Raw genomic sequence first — 22,509 nt, 5'->3', positions numbered from 1 at the left:
TGAGCCGAGATCGCACCACTACACTCCAGCCTGGGTGACAGAGCAAGACTCCATCTCAAAAAAAAAAAAGAACTACCTGGGGCTAGCAGTCCTGACAGAGCCATTTAATCAGCCGACAGTGGCCAGGCTGGACCTCCATCCTCCTAAAGCTGGCCCCTCCCTGGCACAGTGGGGACGGTGGGTGCCAACGTCCTGACAGGGGTGCCTCATGAAGGTGGGGAAGGCAGCTGCAAACCACAGACGGCCCCAGTGAACCATCAGGGCCCAGCCCACGAGCAGTTCAGAATCTCTCCTTTCCTGATACCGGACAGAGGCTTTGAGAAGCCCACCTGTTCCTCTCCTCTGATCCCTTTTCCTGTATGCTAACCAAATCCCTGCTTGGCAATCACTTTCACTCTGCACTCGAGCTGTGGACTCAATCTTTATTTTCTCTTTAATAGAAACATAGCAAAGTGTTGTCTCTACAGCCTCTTTGGCTATGAGCGGGGAACTGCAAATCTAACAGGCGAACATGGAAGCAAAAATGCTGCCCATGGGAAGAACAGACAAATAACAAGCTTTTTATCAAGAATTCATCCCTACAGTATGGTCTGATGTCAACACAGACTCAGGGACATCTTTCACTTGTCTTTCACTCTACCGCACAATGAAAATATAAAACTGATAGTGACCTCAAGAGGGCTAAGATCACTCATCAGGAGAGGATTATCTCCTTTGTACATTGTCTTTAGGCAGGAGAGCAGAGCTGTACATTTTGTTCGACATATTCTACAAGAGCTGAAAGGAGGGCTTTGGATTGGTTCACCTCAGTCACCCTACAGAGAAGGCTTGCAGGAAACCCTCCAGCCTTCTCTAGGTGCACTATCTAATAAATGTGGTTGTTGCAATCTGGCACGGGAACAGGATTAGTTATTTTGAGCAATTACTTCTGTTTATGATTCATATAAATTTCTAACCTGATAAAATATTAGCAGTCAAGCATAAATGAAAGTGTTTCACAAATATTTGATTTGCATAGTAGAGACTCTAAGTCAATGAATGCCTACATTTCTTACTGGGGTATAAACAACTTTTACTATTGAAATGGAAGCAAAATAATTCATTAATTGCCCCTTCTTCCTGCTCTTGTATGGAATGTTTCTTGCTCTAGATAGCATATGTGGAGTGTGTTGTATATAATGTGTAATTTAAGCGACACCTGAGAGGTGTTAAATACATATTGAGTGATAAGAATAATGAGGCTTATCCATCTTATGAAAACATTAATAAAACCCTCAGCTGGAGATTGAATTAATATTATAATAACATTGTTCTCCAACTGGGGTTTACAGAATCCTTGGAGAGTCAGGGAGTATTTGAAGCCTCCAGAAAAATGTGGCACATCTTCCTCAAGCTTCGCTTTACTGAAGAGTATGAACTTTTTTAAACAGTAAGACACTCACAATTTATGGAATAAAAGTTTTCACATGGATTTTCAGGTAGAATAGACTTAAACTTTTACCCTTGATTCTAGCATCACCTCTCCAGACTCCTCATGTCACAATTTTTCTACTCTGCCATGGGGTACTTAATAAAGTTTTTCAAACACTTCCCTTATTAAAACACTAGAAAACAATAGCATTTGTTGTTCTCTCTGATTTTGAGTAATAATGGGGAAGAGTAACTTGAGTAAGTGAACGGTCTGTATTTTAAATACCTGTGGGTTTAGCACTTCAAGTGATATATACAGATGAAAAATCTGAGGATGTTTCTAAATAAATTCTTCAATTCTTATCACTAAATTTCTCAATGAATCTGCTTGAATGCATAAAGATCTGCATTTAGCATATTAATTATGACTTCACAGGTGTCTAACATTTCTTTATCTCCTCATATTCTTTTGATAAAGCTAGTCTTTGCAATAAAGACAAGACTAAACTTCAAGCCAAGACCACATATAAATTATCACAAATTTCCTATGTTTCAACTCTTAATTGATATAATTTATTATATACAATATACTACATGAATTACAATAATTCAGAGATTATAATAATATATTATTCTTTAATTCATGCATTTGAAGAGTCAGAGACATAGCAGACCACAGGCAGTTTTATTGCCTAGGATTTTTTTTAAAGTTTTGTGTAATGGTACTGGTTTTACATGATCATCCAAATGCTGCATCATCTATTAACTGCCCCACCTCACAAATTATACTGTCAATTTGTAGAGGACTGGGGCTGCATTTTACCATTGTTCTATCTTTTTCATTGCCTACTAGCCTTGGCCTCCTAGCAGGGATTCACATACCAACAAAAAATAGCAATTAGCAAATTAATCAAGGATGCCCTTAAAGTGCCTGTGTTTGGTGAATGTGCCTTCATAGTTATTGGTCATGAAATGCTCAATCTTATAGCTGTTGTTTTACTCTAATCTCATGATTTGAGGATAAAGGTCTTTGCCTAGAAATACTTGAATATAGTCCACGCACGTGAAACCAGTAGCAAATAAGCAAATTTGACAGATTCTATGAAACCAGTAGACTTTTCTAGTATTTAGAAACTGTTGCTTCAAAATGAAAGGAAGCAGTTGACCCTCAGTGCCTGTTTCGTGTCAATGAATTGCATTTTGGAGTAAACTAGCCAGCTAGAACACCTGCCTCTTTCATAGTTGTGTGTGTGTGTGTGTGGTTGCCACAAACAAAACCTTAAAGCTAAGATTCCCTGCTCTCATGGATAGGACTATGTACTTTAATATATTTGGAGACAGTGTTTTGTGGTCAACTCTTGGGGCATACCCCACTGGTATTAGGGTATATGTACTAGGACCATAGACGAGAATATTTGAAGTGGGGACTGTGCCAGAAAGCCTGGAACTATGGTCTCCTACCCCCAGATGTCTACATCATGACTTGTTCATTCTTTTCTATCCATTCTCAACCTGCCCATATTGTTTTATCTCCTCCTTCTTATTTGCCTTGTTTGACTTCTTTAGGACAATGTCGATCACCACGCTGGAGTGAATTTGGGGAGGAAAGGACACTTTGTGGGCAAAGACAGTGGCTGTCAGCACAGAGAAAGGGATAGTAGATAAGTTAGATACATCATGTCACCAAAACTCTGTGAGGAGTCATATTCCTACTGAGGAGGTGGAGGAGGCCAGTGCAGTTCTGAAGATGACCCTGGAGAATGGTGAGGATTCATCTCGTCCACATGGCTGTTGGGTGGAGATGGGAAATGGATGAACTGGGAACTCCATTGAATTATGGGAAGAAACTTCTTCCAATCCTGGTCCTCTCCCTCAGTGTTGCCTAGAAAAGAAGTTCTTGAAGGCGCTGTTGTAGTTCTTGTTGAAAGCCGTATAGATCAGGGGGTTAAAGAAGGAGTTGGAGTAGCCAAGCCACAGGAAGATGCTTTTCCAGATGGCGGGGATGTCACAGGAGCAGAGGGGACTGATGAGCTCGGTGAGAAAGAAGGGGATCCAGCAGAGCGCGAACACACCAATGAGGATGCCCACCATGAGGGCGGCCCGCTGCTCCTTCTGCTCCCGCCACGTGTCCCCTTCTGTCTGGAAGGTGACGGTGGCATGGCGGACCGTGAACACCATCTGGGGCTGTTTGGCAGAGTCCTTCACCTGTAAAAGACAAGCAGGAGCTTTATGAGGAGCCACCTCCGTCTACCTGCTAGGCTGAGCCTAGACACTGACAGGCCTGGATTCCGCACATCCACTAGAGGGAAAGTCTTCGATGGATAGGTGTGGAAACCTGAAGGCCTGTGGCACTCGCTCTCAGATATGGAAACCAGCTAATGGAGCTGGGGTGTTTGCTTACATCTTAGAAATGAAAGGACCAGATGTGATGAAATTGACATCATGAAGATGGACTCCCTATTGCTGTCTGTTCAACAGAGGCAGTGGCAGAAACGAGCAGGCAACATGGCATGCACAACTTAGTGGCAGAGGTGGACACATCATCAAAAGTGTCCTAGGTTCCTAACAAAATCCTGTACACTTAGGACCCATTTTCTACCATCTTTATAACCTTCTGGGCTCATGTAAGTCCCCTCTATAATGTTAGAAATTTCTAGAACTTTTCCTCTGGCATAAAGCTCCTACTGCTGTGCCCCATAGCGTACTCTACTGTTTGAGGCAGTCCAGTAACCAGGACACCTCTCTCTGGGTCTATTCTGTGTCTTCCTCTACACCTATATTTATGTAAAACTGAGACCCTAGTCTTTTAGTTTCCTGTGGGTGCCCCCAATGCCTCCACAGGGCAGGTTCCCACAGAATCAGACTCTCCAGTTCACTTCCTTCTCTCAAGGAGTGGAATTCCTGGGAAAGGAAGCTCTTCCCCGCTTCTGGTCCTATTTTTAGCTCTTGGGAGAACTGACATAATGAGTGTCTACTGATGAGGCAGCCTAAATATGAAGCAATCATAAATTTACTGAATTAGCAAATTAATCGATCCAATCAAAATGTGGAACAGTTTGAGTCAGTCATTCTCTGGTGGGTGAGACTGCATTGACATTAAATAGTGTTCTTCCCCTCTCCAGCATACTGTGACTCTAGCACATTTAAAAATATTTACACAGCTTGTTCTCAAAGAGCATATGATCTTTTAGGCAAAGAATTGTCAGGTTAATCTAACCCACTTAACTAATTCTTGGCAGCATTTATAAAGTGGACTTAAAAGGAATTGACTTACTATCATATGGAATAACAGGTGAAAATAGGAACACTATGGTTAAGACAATGTTAGTTGATGAATAAATTACCAAATTTGTAGAATAGCCTTGCTGACATTTATTTGCAAAACAGTATAACATCAATTCTGTACACTAAATTAAATTTAAAAGAAGATAATAAATAATGAAACCAATGGTCCATAATAATGCAACCTTTAAAAACACATATAAAATAAGCACTGAAAATCCCTCTTTCTGTACCTCTAGATGAAACCAGAGTTACCTTTGGTTACTGATTTATCAATGCATATCTGGAAATGCATTTGAGGGGATTCATTTATAGAAATCCAAACCATATTTAGCTTAATTTTTCAGCATAAAGGAAAGAGGGAAAGCTACCAATTTCCTTAACAGAATTCAACCCCATAATAATATCAGGGAAGCTGTTTTCCATATTGTCCCAAGATGGCAATAAAACAAGAATTCTAGCTGGACTCTTCAACCCTCTGGAAATTCTCCTTCCCCTTGGCACGTTTTTATGAGTGACAATGGGGACACTGGTAACACTGGTCATACTTGAGACATGGTCACACTGTGGAGGCTGCTGATCACACTGGTCACATAAAGGATGCTGGTAACACTGGAGATGCTGGCTATACTGGAGACACCATGGATTCTGATCATACTAGAGATGCTGTTCACACTGGGGATGCTGGTCACACTGGAGATGCTGGTCACACTGTGAATGCTGGTCACCCTGATGACACCATAGATGCCATTCACACCGTGGATGCTGGTAACACTGGTGACACCATCGATGCTGTTCACACTGTGGATGCTGGCCACACTGGTGACACCATGGATGCTGTTCACAGTGTGGATGCCGTTCACAGTGTGGATGCTGGTCACACTGGAGATGCTGTTCATACTGGAGATGCTGGTCACACTGGAGACACCATGGATGCTGATTATACTGGAGGTGCTGGTCACACTGAAGATACCGTTCACACTGGTGATGATCACACTGGTGATATCAATGACACTTAGGGCTTGATTTAGAATTTTTTTAGAGTTTAGTCACAGAACTCCAAGTTGTTCAGAAAAGCATATTTTTCTATTACCTTGTGAAATGTTGATTTTTTTACTGGGCCATCTTTGGTGCTGCATTCAACGCCAACTCACTTGACAGAAGAAAGAGTGACACTGATTTAAAATGGTACCCCTGGGACAATAGAGTCTCCAGCTGCTGGGATGATCTTGGTTGTTTGTGGAGTTTCAGTTTTCTAATGCCCTCAAATGGTGGATTTGTTTGCTTACTCTATGGCTCTCAGACTTGTGGACTCCTTAGCTCTTTGCTCTCTTCTAATCAATGATTGCAATAAAGCACTTAATTGAGTCTGGACAATAATGCTCTATTAATTACTACACTCAACCTGGTCATTAGTAAACTCACAAAAAGAGAGGAAATAGGGTTAAAAAGTGAAAGTTAAGCCAAATTAATTTTTCCTAATAATCTCTGAAATGCACATAAAGCACATACCTCACAATTTAAGATTCATATATAAATTTTTTTTAAATGAACACTTAGCCTCATCTCCCCTAACAAACAAGTTATTTGGGGTCAGGTACATATTTGCTAGAGCTTTCATCCTTCCAAAATGATTGCATGCTAAATAATTATTTACTGGTTAATCACAAATCTGCTATGTTCTTTTATTTCATCCAACCACTCTGCTTTGCCTCTCTGATAATGTCCTAGATAATCAATGGATTACCATCAATAATGGGTATTGAAGTTAAGGTATAAAGACTCCTACCTTGGAAGTGTGGTTTCAGGTGATTTGCAAGTTAGACCACACCACTCTCAGAATGAGAGATGGGTCACAGGAGCCCGAAGGAACAATAAAAATCTTTAAGCTAAAAATGGCCTTACACATCAAGGAAGGCTCCACGAGGGTGTGAATAAAAACCCTCCACAAACTTAGGACAAGACTGATTGTTCTATAACTGATAACAAGCAGACGTTTTTCTTGTTTAAACCTCTTCAATCAATCAAGGACAATGCAGTTTTGGAATATACACTTGTAAACCAATTAGTCTGTGTCAGCTCTCACTTCTGAAAGTCAGTCAATTAAGGTCAGAGTCACCCCAATAAACACACCTCTGAGCACCAATCATCCAACAGAAAACCCCATTCCAGTAGCAAACCCCATACAACAGAAAATTCCATTCCATCAGAAAACCCCATCCAACAGAAAGCCTCATCCTGAGTAAACTCCACTCTGCAGCTGTCAGCCTGCTGCTACTCTGAGTGTCCTCCATTCTCTGAACCCCACATTGCCCCGAGTCTTGAATGATGGGCATTCTACTCTACTCTGGGAGATTGCTGACAAGCATAGCTTCCTCTTGCTATTCTGAGTCAAAGATTCAGCTTTGTCTTTCTATCTCAGACTCTGAGCAGTAGTGGCATCATCTCTGGACAGTTCTGGAGGTTCCACTGAAGTCATTTTGAAGACCCTCCATGGGATCCTTGGGCCACAAGTGCATTCACTGGGCCCCAAACTCAATTGCCCTTTGTGTCTGCAGCCAAGCACATCAGTCTCAACAAGGATTTGAGTTCTGCCTGGTTTCACTGGGCTTTTATTGCTCAACGTATTTTGTTATCCTAGGATTTGTGACCAGCTATGTCCTTGGATAAGTTCGCAAGGCTGAGGTGTTTGTGTCATGTAACTAGATCTTTGATTGAGAGATCTACCGATCTACCATTGGGTAATTGTCTTAGATCTATGTATAAAGTTTTAAACCTCTTGCCATGAAGGTGTATCATTTGGCAAATATTGTCATGCCATTAATCTACTTATCCTACAGCCTCTTGCTTTGCTTGTGTGTTGTCTACATGTGCAAAGTCTTGTTGCATGGGTTTTTGTTTCGTCCTGGAACTCCTTCTTCTGTTGAATACAGAAAGAACTATTCTATAAGGCATTGGTTTGATAAGTTTCCAAACTAATTCAAGCTGGACCTGAGGGTTAATGATTTGAAGACCATTATTAGGCCAGTGACCAATTTACGAAAAAGTAATTGGTCAAACTTTGCTTGGGGTCCCCTACAAAACTTTTATGAGGGCATTCCTGACTTGTCGACTTGTGAAAATACATCACTTTGCCCTATCGTTTTCCAGCTTAATGATAGTTAAGCTGGTGTGGACAATCATGTGTCCTTCTCCATCTGTTTTGTCCAAGATCCTGAGACACTATTCACAAGCACAAACTGTTGACCAACCACAGTTGCCTCTTCCTCATGTGCCATGGCTTGTTTATGTCCAAATCTCAATCCTCTTTTTTAAGAATTTCTATTTCCTATTTAAAATTGCATTATGATCCTAACTCTTGCAATTTTCTTCACAAATGCCAAATTTTTTTTACTTAATGAAAAACACCTGATGAATGAAAAAGTAATAAGTTATTTAAGAGAAGCTCTAGAAAAATTAGGAGACAAACATCAAATGGCTAAAAGTCAGCCTCTTTAATTGGTATTTTGAGGCCTTAAAACAAAATCCTAACTCTAAAATAGTCTCAAAGATTTTGTAACTTTCCCAAACCTATCCTCTTTGCAGATCTCTATCTTGTATTTTTCTATTCAGCTTTATCTGACTTCCTAAATGAATCAGGGTTTTCTCAGGAAAAATACAATCACATTATAAAATTACCAGAAGAAAAATCAGGTTTCTAGAATTTAAATTACAACCTTTGTCTAAAGCTAAGTTAAGAGCTAAGATTAAGAAATTTTCTAGGCCAGGCATGGGGGCTCATGCCTGTAATCCCAGCACTTTGAGACGCCAAGGTGGGAAAATCATTTGAGGTCAAGAGTTTGAGACCAGCCTGTGCAATAGAGAGACCCCATCTTCACAAAAATTTTAAAAATTAGCCAGGTGTGGTGGCATATTCCTGTGGTCCCAGCTACTCAGGAGGCTGAGGTGTGAGGACTGCATGAGCCCAGGGTTTCAAGGCTGCAGTGAGCTATGGTTGTGCCACTGCACTCTAGCCTGGGCAACAGAGCAAGACCCTGTCTCAAAAAAAGAAACAAAAGAAAAGAAGGAAGGAAAAGAAAGGAAAGGAAGAAAAAGAAAGAAAAATTGTCTAAAGTTTTGTTATAGAATTTATAATTTTGTTAGAATATCAAACAAAATTTTTATTTTCTTGAACTATAGATGCGTACTAATTAGTTAAATTAACTAAAATCCTCTTAGATAAGAAAAAAATGGTAAAAAAAAAAGAAGCATAGAAAAGAGAAGAGTTATATAACCCAGTTGTGAAAATTTAAATATAAAAATAGAAAATATATTATGTAAAGTAATTTTAGCAGGCTTTCTTTTAAGGAGAGGTTGAATAAAGATTCAAAGTAAACTAAATTAATCTGGGCATGGTGGCTCATGCCTATAATCCCAGCACTTTGGGAGGCCAAGGCAGGAGGATTACTTGAGCTTGGGAGTTTGAGACCATCATGGGCAACACGGTGAGACCCTATTTCTATAAAAAATACAAAAATTAGCCAGGTGTGATGGCACACACTTGTAGTCCCAGCTACTCGGGAGGCTGAATAAAGATAGAAAATAGACTTCAGAAAACCTTCAAGCAGCATATTTGTATATACCCAATAGCTGAAGTATAGTCTTGTCATGTCTTTCTATAAATGGGCTTAAACCTGAATTTGGGAATTTAATAAGAAAAAATAAACTGAAATGTGAAATTGCCAATTTGCAAAATATCCAATATGGGGCTAGACATTTCCAGATAGCCTTAGAAAGTAAATGCTATAAATCAATACAAGATACGGCTTTCTAGATAAGGCATCCAAAAGGGCCTCTGTTCTCAAAGATTTGAAAGTTGAGATAAGGATCCCTATATATATTAATATATTGCTAGCAGGAGGAGCCTTGAAAGAATGAACATCTCATGTTGGCTAAAAAGCAAAATGACAACTATATACAATCTATCTAATAAAGCCACTCCAAGGAAGGTATTGTCACTCAACAATTTCTTTGTCTTTTTAAACTTCCAAGGAGAATTTTCTATAACTAGATGTACAACTATATAATGTTTTTGTTTATGTGGGTGTCAGTATAACTACCAGTAACCCCACTATTATAGAACAACAGATCATTCCATGTACATTTTTAAAGTTGTCTGAAAAGCAAAAAGGAAAATTGCAGCAAGTTTTTAAAAATTAAAAACAAACAAAAAATTCAATAAAGCTATTGGTGGCTGGGCGCGGTGGCTCACGCCTGTAATCTCAGCACTTTGGGAGGCTGAAGTGGGCAGATCACCTGAGGTCAGGAGTTCGAGACCAGCCTGGCCAACATGGTGAAACCCCTGTCTCTACTAAAAATACAAAAATTAGCCAGGCATGGTGGCACACACCTGTAATCCCAGCTACTTGGGAGGCTGAGGCAGGAGAATGATTTGAACCTAGGAGGTGGATATTGCAGTGAGCTGAGATTATGCCACTGCACTCCAGCCTAGACAACAGAGTGAGACTCCGTCTCAAAAAAAAAAAAACAAAAACAAAAAACAAACAAAAAAAAGCTATTGGTTATAGGTTATACCAGATAGTGAAACAAGATAATGAATGAAAAATTGACAAATTTCTGGCTATATAGTAAATTTTTCAAAGGCTTGAGAGAAAATCAACTTTACTTAATGAAACAATTCAAGTAGTAACAATCTTTAACAATCCTGCATGCCAACTTATAACTGATATTTTCAGATCATTATCAAAAGAATACTTCTTTAATCTATGACATACCTGCAATAAGTAGGATCTGCTTCCAAATAAAATGTGCTGCAGCCCTTGTTCATGATGAGATTATAGCTGATCTGACATGAGAATGCCTATACCGCATGTAATTTTAAAAATTACTATAGAAATACTGATGGTTCTAGAATCTCTAGGGACAAGAGACTCCACAACTAGAAAATGTAATTGAAGTAAAATGCATAAGAGTTAAGACTGATTCTTCCTAGGTTATCATGAACATTCCTTTTCATGCAAATATGAAAATATGGGCCCATGCTCTGGGTGGATTAAGGTGACAACATAGCACCCGTCAAAGAACATTGCTTATTTTAAGCTCACCACTTAATTCAGTAACCTGGAGGCTTTGCCTCCTTGTCTAAGAGAAATTACAGGTATCAATTCAACTAGTCAACACATCTTCAGAACATTTTGTATTAGGCCTTTAAATCTTATATACCACATGTAATAAGCCCCAATTGCTAACAGAAACTATCCAATATTTTTCTACTCATTGATTGATAATGGTTCATGGTTACTTTCTCCTTCTCCTGGTGTAACATGCATCACCCAGCAGCTCTGAAACCCTTAGACAATGAAGGGGAATCCCATGACTGCATTTGTATAATTAAAGTGTCCTGGCTCCAGACAGAACTGTGATCCTCTAGTACCAAATTTCAATGAAATATTGTTTGTTAATGGTATGCTAAAAAATAAAAATAACAATACCAGGTTTGATATATAATAAGTAGTCCAGTCTCTCTCATAAAATTTAATTTCTTACCGAAAGCCAAGTTGTTCAATGCTTAAATTATGGACCTTTCCAGTAGGTCCATATTAAGTTAAAAAAATGAAACAGAAGGTATGTAGACTAATAATTAGTATACTTCCAGAATAATTCACTTATTTAACATACTATAGAAACATCTCCTTCAGGTACTCTAAAAATGGACAACAAATGTGAATTATTTGATGACTTGATGCTACCCCAAAGGTTCTCCAGGGAACCTCCAGAAAGAGAAGTGTGGACATTGCCATTAAACCAAGAACCTTGGGACAAACAGATGACCATGTGAATTAGTGACCATTTTGGCAATACTTACAGATAACGTACCTACAGCTTCATTAAGATTGATCACCTCTCTTCTATAGTTCCTGGGTCCTTTATCCTATGCTGACGTTAAGTGTCTCAATGTCAACTGAGAAGAAAAGTTAATTGCTCCATAGGGCCATAGGTTAGGCCATTCCAAAATCCAGCTCGCCAATGTCCTCAATGGACTATACCTCCTGATGAAGAGTCCAAAGGGACAAAACTCTCTCAGAGAAGGTTTCTAAAGATAATGACCCCATTTAAACAGTTGGATAACTAGAGGGTTTTTTTTTTAAAAAAAGTTGTCATAGTAAATAATGCCTGCATTAGCTGACATAACATATTATATAGCCTAAGCTCCCAGGCCACAACAATTAACCCAAATAGTCGTGATGAACAGAATAGCCTTCAGTTTCCTTTGGCCAGTCATGGAAGAGTTTACCCTATAGCTACAATTTCTTGTTGTACCTGGATTAACACAGAGGCAAAACAATCTATATTTAAGCTAGAAGAAAAAGGAACATAGCTACCTAACAGAGACACAAGAAACTTTTGGGACTTGCTTTCCTGATCAAAGCTGGGAAGTCTTGGGTCGAGGACAGCTTCTCAACAAAGAATTGACTAAGAAGGCACTGGAACTAAGAAGAAGAACTTGGGAGATTTTCCAGTCTCTTCTTACAATATTTGTAATTATTCTTGTTTATCTTGTAGTCCTTCAGCATCTGTTGCTCAGAACTTTACATGCTTCTGCACAGCTCTGTCCTGAGAGATGACTCAACAGATGATCTAAAAAATAGTATAAACTCATGTTGATCAATGTGCAATGTGAACATCACATCTCCACAGACAAAACTTCATCATTAAGGAGGACCAACAACAGTGGTGAAAATCTGGATAATCACAGAGATCTCTCCTGCAGCTTTGGCTGAATGAGGACCAACACAGACAGACTGAGAAGAAAATGTTCCCACGCACTTAGGAAAAGACTGAGTGCTCTTTAGCCCAGAACCAGTTTTAGACTTAGTCTACTGATCAAGCGCAACTCATCTCAATCAATATATTTTAAAATTTTCTTATCTTAGGATTTGTAACCAAGTATGTTCTTGTATAAGGTCATAAGGCTGAGGTATTTCTGTCAAGTAACTAGATCTTTGATTAAGAGATCTACCATTAGGTAATTGTCTTAGATCTGTGTAAAAGGCTTCAAACCTCTTGTCATGAAGGTGTACTGTTTGGCAAATAGTGTCATGCTATTCATCTACGTATCCTACTGATGCTTGCTTTGCTTTTGCTGTTGTTTGTCTACATGTATAGAGTCTTTTTGCATAGGTTGCTCTTCTAGGTGTAGGTCTGCTGCAGGGATCGTACAGGAATCAAATATATGCATAGCTTCAGTATCATTGGTGGCCTATAATTTTGAGAGTCAGAGGATTATTAATTTTGTTAATTATATATAGAATGAATAAGGATGGGAGGGCATTTAGGGTTAGAATAATAGAAGGTAAAATAGTTCACACTGTCTCTACCTCCTGGACGGCTATAGTACCTGTGTAGATTATTGGTGTTAGCCCCTCAGTTCTGAAAGTCAGGCCACCAGAGATGGACTCATTTCAGTAAATACCCATTGGAGGAACAACCAATCAGCAACAGGTTCTCATACAGAGGATGTCATCTACCCACATCTCAACAATCCACCAATACCTGAAGCTCCATACCTCCCAAAAGCGCAGTTTCAGGTCAGCATTCTGCTCTTCTCAGGGAAACTGCGCCTGGACAGCACAGCCCCTGCTCACTCTAGTAAGGAAGGCATTTTTCTTTATCATTTTATTTCAGATCTCTAGCAGTGGCTTCCTCGTCCTTTGACAAGGGCAAGTCCCATCTGTCTTGTGTTGCCAGATCCCAGCTCAATGTCTGACCTAGGTTAGGATTTCATGGCATGTATTTGAATAAAATTTCATGGCATGTATTTGAATAAAACTCAGCAGATAAAGAAACAAGAGAGAAGTGTTGTGGTTTCCCTAGAGAACAGCTAGCTGGTGGTAGAACTCATTTAGAAACTTTGACGCCCACTCCCATGATCACAGAACCATCAGGAGGCCTGGTTTGTAATTAACCCTTCAACATAACATAAGGACAGAGGCAGCCCCATATTATATTTAGAGTACTGGATTATTTAGAGTCCTTTTGCTAAGCCAAGGGACCCATTTTCAAAACTGATCTGGGAGAGGTAGACAGAGAAGAGAGTATATATATACACATATATATATATGTGTATATATATACACATATATATACACACATATATACACACATATGTATATATATGTGTGTGTGTGTGTGTGTGTGTGTATCTATATAAAAAGCACAAAGATGTTATAATGCTTTGCTTCTGCTACCACCAAAGCAGAGAAATGAGAGTGCCCTTCATCCTTTTACAACAAGCCTTGGGATGGAATTGTAATTAACTTTCTCCTTCTAAAGCTGTGTTTGGGGTTGACTGTAAATCATATTTGCCTGAATAAACATCAGGGGAGAGGAGAATTCATAAAAGGAGGGCCCTTGGAGGTGACCAGTCTTCTTGTTCCTGGCCTGGAATTTGAGTGGACGCTCATACACATGGAACATCACTTCAGGTAGTTTGACGGAAGCTTCAGTGTTCTTACCCATCAGCACTCTTTGTTCAGCTTAGAAATCTAATGGACCGGAGTTTCCCAAATTCAGTACGATTGACATTTTGGTCTGAACGATTCTCTGTTGAGGGGCTGTCCTGTGCATTGTACAATGTTTAGCAGCATTCCTGACCTCTCTATACTACATGCCATTAACACCCCATCCTCAATTCTTTTTTTTTTTTTTTTTTTTTTTTTTTTTTGAGACAGAGTCTCACTCTGTCGCCCAGGCAGATTGCAGTGGCGCAATCTCGGCTCGCTGCGAGCTCCGCCTCCCAGGTTCACGCCGTTCTCCTGCCTCAGCCTCCCGAGTAGCTGGGACTACAGGCGCCTGCCATCACGCCCGGCTAATTTTTTGTATTTTTAGTAGAGGCGGGGTTTCACCGTGTTAGCCAGGATGGTCTCGATCTCCTGACCTCGTGATCCTCCCGCCTCGGCCTCCCAAAGTGCTGGGATTACGGGCGTGAGCCACCGCACCCGGCCCTCAATTCTTAATCATCCAAAATGTCTCCAGACAGCCCAAATGTTTCCTGGAGGGCAATATTACCCTTCGCTGAGAAGTGCTGATATAGGTAAAAGAACAGGGAGCCTCTGACCCCTCGTTTTCTTCTTTCCTCTAGGATGATGCCCTCTCCCCTTTTTCCCTAGCTACACCTCTGGTCCCTCTAAGTTTGACTGACTGGGGATGGTTAGAATTAGCTACTGACTCTAGAAAGCACATACACAGCTCAGGGTGGATGTCTATTTCCCTCCCTAGACCAAACTCTTCATGGGTAAAGACAACATCTCTATCATTCGCTTACCTCTTGCACCAAGCCCATAGTATGCACTCCATATGCTTACTTAAATTACTTTCTTGTTTCAGAGCCAACAACAGAAAATGGGGACTGTGTAGACTTCTGGTGTAACCTAAATGTGTGAATTAGATTCAAGGAATCTTCCTTGGTAATGAAGGGGGAGCAGCCTGCAGAATCATGAGTCATAGGGTCAGATTATTAAGAGTTAACAAAAAAACAGGAGTGGGAGAAGATGAGAAAAGCTCCCTCGCTGTTGCTATAGTGGTTGTCATGCGGTAAATACCTCTCATAGAGAGCTGGGGAATTCTCTTTCCTGTATTTTTAATTTCCTTCTGCAGCTTTACTCATGTTCAGGAAGGCAGACGAGTGGTCCTCAGTCACACCTACAACCTAATACGGCTGTGGGGGATAGACCCATAAAGTAACACCCCAAGGCAGTGGAAGCAGATAACAAATGCAGGATCTGGGACTAGTGCGGGCAACATCTTCAGTCTTATGTCAGGATGGGAGGATGCCGCAGAATGACAGTAACCTAGGTGATACCATATTTTTAATAAACCGGCTGCTGTAATTTGCAAAGAAAAAGAATAGACTAGGATGAAAAGCTAACGCGCATCGCCTGACTCATGGCAGTCTTCTTACCAAATCATGCTCCCATCCCTGCCTCCCCTCCTCCTGGAACACCCCCATTCTAAGTGCAGGAAGCTGCTAGTTTTTTCCAGTGTACTGAATCAGTGTACCCCAGATACCAGCTTATCCAGATGTTCTAAAGGGTGTTATAGATCCATAGAATTTGGGGGCCAAAGGGGACCCTGTAGAATGATGCAGTCTGAACTCCTCGTGTTCCGTATATTTAACAAACAACCCATTAGAGAAGGAAAATGATATGATTAGCTCTGTGAGAGGGAACATGTCAGAGCAAAGTACATCCCTGATGCTTTCTTCCACTCTCCCAGTTTACTCCCCCGACTCCCAAACACAAACAGTTCCATTTTCTACAAGTGTGGGAGTGGGGCAGGTGGCCTGGGGATACAGCCTGTACAGATGCAAGTCGAGTATTTTTAAGGATTGCTGAGATACCCACCTCCACACCCTCGGATATGGGTGAGACGCTATTGGTCTTCCTGGAGCCCACGCGGAACTTGGCAGCCTTGTAGATCTTCCAGTACACGAAGAGCACCACACAGAGCGGCAGGTAGAAGGCGCCTACGGTGGAGAACACGGCGTAGGAAGGCTCGCGGCTTACCTGGCACTCCTCGCTGCCCTCAGAGTACGTCTCTCCCCAGCCAAAAAGCAGCGGGGCCAGAGAGATGACAGCGGAGAGTGCCCAGGTGAGCGCGATCATGACGTTGGAGACGCACTTGCGGGTGCGGAGCGTGTATTCCATGTGGCGCGTGATGGACCAGTAGCGGTCCAGGGCTATGGCCGTCACGTTCCAGATGCTGGCCGTGCAGCAGAGCACGTCACACGCGATCCACAGCTGGCACAGCCTCCGACCCAGCTGCCAGCGGCGCCCGGACAGCTCGTGCACCAGGCTCAGCGGCATGACCAACGCGGCCACCAGGACATCCGAGATGGCCATGGACGCCACCAGGTTGTGGGGCACGCGGTGGAAGGTGCGTACACGGAGGATGGTCGCCAGCACCAGCAGGTTCCAGGCGAACGTCGCCGCCACCAGAAAACCCAGCAAGGTAAGAATAAGCACTCCGAAGACCGAGAGTAGGGGCGAGCTGGGGCGCAGATCGTCTTTGCCAAGGCTGTGGTTGGTCTCCAAAGGGGAGGGGGTGGAGAGGGAAAAGGAGGTTAGGTTCACAGGTAAATCCATCTCCGGGTCAGGAGACCGGCCTGGGGTACTTGCAGAAGGGGTGTTCAGGAGGACTTAAGGCGGTCACTGTGCCCAGAGCCAATCCGGATATTTGCAACCTCTGGCCAGTGGTGGAGTTTCTGGAAAGTGCCTGTGAATTTGGCCCCAATTTCCTGCTAGTGAGCAACCGTTGGAGATGGTGTGGCTGCAAGCGCGGCAGGTCTGAAGCCCTCAGAGGCTAAGGAAGCAGAGGCGAGGGGCTGCGTGTCGCAGCCAGGGCCCGCCTAAGCTGTCAGGAGCCCAGGGCTCCTCACCTTGGTGTAAAAGCCTGTTTGGCCGCCCAGAGCCGAGTATCTCCCAGATCGGGGAGCAGCTGGGCGGCCAGCAGCGTGTGGGTGCAGGAGAGGGGCTGGTGCGTCAGAGCAGTCGCTCTCACCGCGTTGCCTCCCTGCGCACCCTTCTCTCTAGGCAGCCGCTGCAGCCTTAACTCCGTGCTAGGAAAGCCAGTTTTGGGGGGACCTGCTTTCTGGGACCTGCCTTCTGTCCCTGTTGCCCCCGTCACCCCTTCTGAGGCTGCGGCTCCGGAGAGCGAATGCTGGCGCGCCCACCGAGACCTGCTTTATCCAAGTGGAGATCTAGCCCCTACGTAAGCCATCAGCTGATAGGGCCATCTCTCCCCGCCTCCTGGCTCGGAGCGCGCGGCTTTGGGGCTGTCCGCGGTGCTGCTGCGCTCCCCTCGCCTGGCGGCTCCCAGTGCGCGCCACCACGTGTGGTGCTGTCCGCGGTGCTGCCACCTCGCCAGCCCGGGAGCAGGAGGGTTGGCGCTGTCCACGGTGCTGCCTCTCTTGCCTGAAATGGTTTCCCCACGTGGAACAAGTTGACCAATGAACTTTCCTCAAAACGTTCCCCTAGCCACCCACACACGTCCCTCTAGGGGTGGTCTGGAGGCCCTAGACACTGCTTTCTCAGCTTCCCATAAGTATTTGCTCTTCCTACAAGAGTTCTGAGTTAGGGGTCTAAGATAGTTTCACTAACTTTTGTTCTCCGGAAGATTTCAGCACATGATTGCTTTCTTCTTACCCAGCTCTCAGTTGCTTCCCTTAAGGGTTGTTTTTCTTAAAGGAGGGGAGGCGAGATAGCAGTTGCTGCTGTTCCTAGAGATGGTTGAGGTGTTGGAGCTAGAATGCTTCACCTGGCTCCAACAGGAATGACTGAAGAGTGCTTTATCTCCTCAGAGTCATAAGGCAGATGGGTAGTCTCCAGTGGTCCCTATTAAATTTGCTTCCTGAGAAGGAAAAATTGGGATACAAGTTATTATAAGAGCTCCATCTCACTCAAAATAAAGAGGTAATTTAACTCTCCCCTCACACATGCACACAAAACAACCACAAACACATCCACAGAAACTGAGAAAATATCAGAAGCTTCTAACCAGAAATTATGATTTAAAGCACCTCATAAAGAGGCACATGACATGGCAATATAAAAGAAGTTGAAATTTTACAAATGATGTGACAGAAATGGCAGAAAAAAAGTAAGGTTTTAATAAGCTTTGTTTTTAAGTATATAAAATGAGTGTCGTGAAATCCTGTGCATTTACAGTAAATTTAGTCGGAAACTTTTTAGCTATTTAAAGATTAACAACATGTTTTGATATAAGATTTTGTTTCTTGCAGAGTAAAACAAGTATCAGGAGAATGCACTGAGAAAAGAGGAAAGTCCTCCACTGGAACCTAGAGGACGGGACAACATCATTAAATACAGGATTATTCACAGGGCTGTTTCAAACACCACTTAAAAACAGCTGATGGTGACTGCCTGCATGTAGAGCAACTGTGCATGGCCCCAATCAAGAAGCAAAAGCTTGTACTTGTTTAAGGCACATCAACTTCTTGACGTCATGGAACTGATGGGAATGAGATGTAAACTATGAATCCTCTTCTTTGGAAAAAGTTCTGCATCTAGTCTCAGGGCCTGTTACCTGGAGGAGAGGATGAGCTGTGTTGCCCACAGGTAGGCCTCAATGGATCTCTCTGTAAGAATCTCAAAATGCATTGTGGGCTTGTGATTATATTTCCTACTGATTCCCCAGGCCACAGCTGTCTATGCTGATAGCTAAGTGAGCAGCAGAATAGTGAATAGGGACAAAGCTAAGGATGACTGGGGATAATTTGTGAAAAATAGAGTGTCATAAATTTAGGGACTGAATAGAATATTCTCACAAAGAGGAGATCCAATGGAGCATTTCCAGAAGGGACAAACCCTGTTCAGAAAGTCTGGCTTATCTCTTAAAAATACACAAATAAAAAATCATAATATTTCAGCCTCATCTTAAAGCATAGCCCCAATTTTATCTTGAAAAACACTGAAAAGGAAAAGAATCTGAAAAGGTATAAAACTCCCTTCTGCCATATGGTACCTCTGAAATGGCAGTATTGGGAAATATACCTTTCTGGGTTGTCACCTCTTATGGGTTAAATTGTGTCTCTCCTTCCCCCTCCCTTACCCCCTGCCAGATTTATATATGGATGTCCTACCCCCTAGAACCTCATAGTGTGACTATATTTAGAAATAAGGTCTTTAAAGGGATGATTAAGTTAAAATGAGGCCATAGGATAGGGCCTCATTCAATCTGACTGACATCCTTATGAAAAGAGGAAATTTAGACATGCAAAGAGACACCAAGGATGTGTGTGCATAGGACAGACCACGTGAGAATAAAGCAAGAAGGTGGCCATCCGCAAGCCAAGGAGAGAGACATTAGAAGATACTAGGATTGGAAGATTAGAAGATATCAAGATTGGATTTCCAGCTGCCAGAACTAGGAACAAATGAATTTCTGGTATGAGCCAGTCTGTGGTATTTTGTTATGGCAGCCCTAGCAAGCTAATATACCATCTGACAAAAGATACTAGCAAAAGATACAACCACATAACTGAAGGAGGTGCTATACTGGAGAAGAGGGAATTATAGACATATAAACAAATCATGGGACATCTACTAAAACCTTTCCAAAATGTAGTTTGCAGCCATCTAGCAATCACTCGAGTGCAGACTCAGTTGTCTATTGAGGTTACTTATGGTTTGTAATCAAGTCATGTCATTGGCATATAGAAAAATACTTATTTTAGATTTTTCTATAATGGGAAGTTATGAATCTATTTCATTCAAGTATGAGCTGATTTTTTTGTTTTTGTTTTTGCTTCTGTTTTTTGAGACAGTCTCACTCTGTCATCCAGGCTGGAGTGCGGTGATGCAATCTTGGCTCACTGCAACTTCCATCTTCCGGGTTCAAGCAATTCCCAGCTAATTTTTTTTGTATTTGTAGTAGAGATGGGGATTTTACCATGTTGGTCAGGCTGGTCTCGAACTCCTGACCTCAATTGATCCACCCCCATCAGCCTCCCAAATTGTTGGAATTACAGGCCTAAGCCACCACACCCGGCCAAGACCAGTGAATTTTAACGCAACAGCATAATAAACATGCATGATACAATTTCAGATTCCACATCACAACAAACCTTTAAGGTGCTACCACTCATTGGGTTTTAATATAGCATCACAGAAAAAATATCCATAATTATCTGAAAAGAGTATTAAAATACTCTATTTTCTGCGTATATCTGTATGAAAGTGGATGTTCTTCACAATCTTAAACTAAAATAACATATCCCAACAGATGGAATGTAGAAACATATGATTTTCTAGCTGTCTTGAAGAGATTTGCAAAAATGTTAATGCTATTCAGAAATATTTTATGAAAAATAATTATTTTTCATGAGGTATCATTTATATAAACATGTAATGGGTTTATTATTTTGTTTTTAATAAACAAATACAAAAATATGTTGAAAATGTCTCTAGTTTATTTTCCAGTAAATATTAATATATATAACCCATGTAAACAAAAGCTCTTTGGGGTACTCAATTTTAGAGAATATGAAGGGGTCCTGAGGCCACAGTGTTTGAAAATTGCTGTCATCAGAACATCACACTGGTCCACCGTGTTGATGTGGGATGTTAATAAGACAAGACAAGCAAGGAAAGAAGTCTCAAGTTTGTTAGAGTCCTCGGTAAAATACGTGTGCTCCAAAATGTGAGAAATAATTTTGTCTTTGAAGAATCGGAAGCCCACAACGTCATTGATGATGTTAGGGCTTCAGTGGCCCAGAGTGTAACAGGGTATTCCTTTCATTATAAAAATATACACATTGCATCTGGTACCTCCCCCTACTGGAAAGGAAACCTAATACTTGGTCAGCACTTTGAATGCCAGAGGCAGCTGCTCTGATTCACATCCTGGTGACGTGGAAAGGCTGCCAGGTTCGGTTGGGGCTAAGAGCAGGAAATGGCTCTAGCAGAAGTCCTGGCTGCAGTGAAAGCAGCCCTACTGCTTGGGCTTTATGATCTGCAAAGCTTATATTACTAGGAGTACCTGTAATGGGAAAAACCTCCATGAGGATTTTATGATAAACACCAGTAAAAGAGTCACAGTATAGACCCTGAGGGTTCCGGAGGAAAGTCACTCCATCTACAATAGGAAATATTACACTGTTGGAAAAGCAGTTTGTGTGAGCCAGGGCTCTGGCAGAAATAGAGCATCTGAGCATGAGACATTAAGTGACACTGGAACAAAATATAACCAGTGTCACTTGTCAAGATGTGGAATTTTGCAGACCCACCCACAAGATTGGGTGGGCTCAGCAGCAAAACAGCATAAAACAGAAGTGGTGCAGAGCAGAGCTGGAGGGTGCAAGCCAGCTCCACAAGAGGTGGCCCAGGCCACCCTGCTGTCTGTCATAACTGTACAAGCACCTACCCCTCAGCTCAAAGCCCTGGCCGCATATCCAGCTGATGGAGCACCAGCAGGGCCGAGGGGGATTCACAGGTGGGTCAGCCTGCTGTGTTGGTGCAAGTCAGAAAGAAGACTGCTGCTGTCTCATGTCTACTCTGTGTGGCCTTGGGAGACAGCAGTGAGGGGAGACCCTTCCAAGGGGCAGAGCTCTAGGTGCTGCACGTGATCTTCCATTTTGTGTGGAAAGGGGAGCAGCCTGAAGGAAGACGACACAGGCTCATGAGCAGTGGCTAAAGGTCTGGAAGGTGAATGACTGGAAGGAAGGAGGTCTGTGAAAGAGGCTTGTAGATGAACCACAGGGAATAAGGACAAAGTGTGGATATATTTTTATCACTTTTAACATCCTCCAGAGAGCATACACTGCAGCATAGAACACTGGAAGGAGATCACCAGCCACCCTGAAGGGCGGCTATTCATCGGCAGGGTTGGATCTGCCTCTCCTGCCTGCAGGGTCTCAGCCAGATCACTCTCCAAGGACCTTTGTAAGTTTCCATCCTCTGATACAGGATTGCATTTAGCATCCTTGTGAACCAATGGTCCCACTTTACAGCAATGAGCCCATGGCCTTGGGTCCCATCACAGACCACTTGTTGCAAGTTGAGCTGTACTTCTCCCCGATTGAGAAAAAAGAAGTGTTGAAGTCCTCACTCCTGGTATCCGTGTATGTGACCTTCTTTGGAAATAGGGTCTTGGCTAACGTAATCAAGTTAAAATTGCACTGGATTAATGTGGGCCCTAAATCCAATGACAGTGACCTCATAAGAGAGGGAGGTGTGAAGACAGACACAGAGAGAAAAGGCCATGTGAAGACAGAGCCAAGTGATGCTGCCACACACCAAG

General features: G+C 42.2%; 1 protein-coding gene across 1 annotated transcript; it reads right to left on the bottom strand.

The window, feature by feature from the left end:
- Positions 1-404: 404 nt before the first annotated feature.
- HTR5A (5-hydroxytryptamine receptor 5A) lies at positions 405-17,411 on the bottom strand. Its single transcript, XM_054496870.1, has 2 exons — positions 16,095-17,411; positions 405-3,615 (listed from the first exon to the last, which is right to left on the bottom strand). The coding sequence occupies exons 1-2, from the start codon at positions 16,833-16,835 to the stop codon at positions 3,283-3,285; spliced, it is 1,074 nt and encodes a 357-aa protein (XP_054352845.1). The 5' UTR covers positions 16,836-17,411; the 3' UTR covers positions 405-3,282.
- Between the last annotated feature and the right edge of the window lie 5,098 nt (positions 17,412-22,509).

This window comes from Pongo pygmaeus, chromosome 6 (assembly GCF_028885625.2).
Source record: "Pongo pygmaeus isolate AG05252 chromosome 6, NHGRI_mPonPyg2-v2.0_pri, whole genome shotgun sequence".
NCBI lineage: Eukaryota > Metazoa > Chordata > Mammalia > Primates > Hominidae > Pongo > Pongo pygmaeus.
This window is presented reverse-complemented; position numbering and strand designations above follow the sequence as displayed.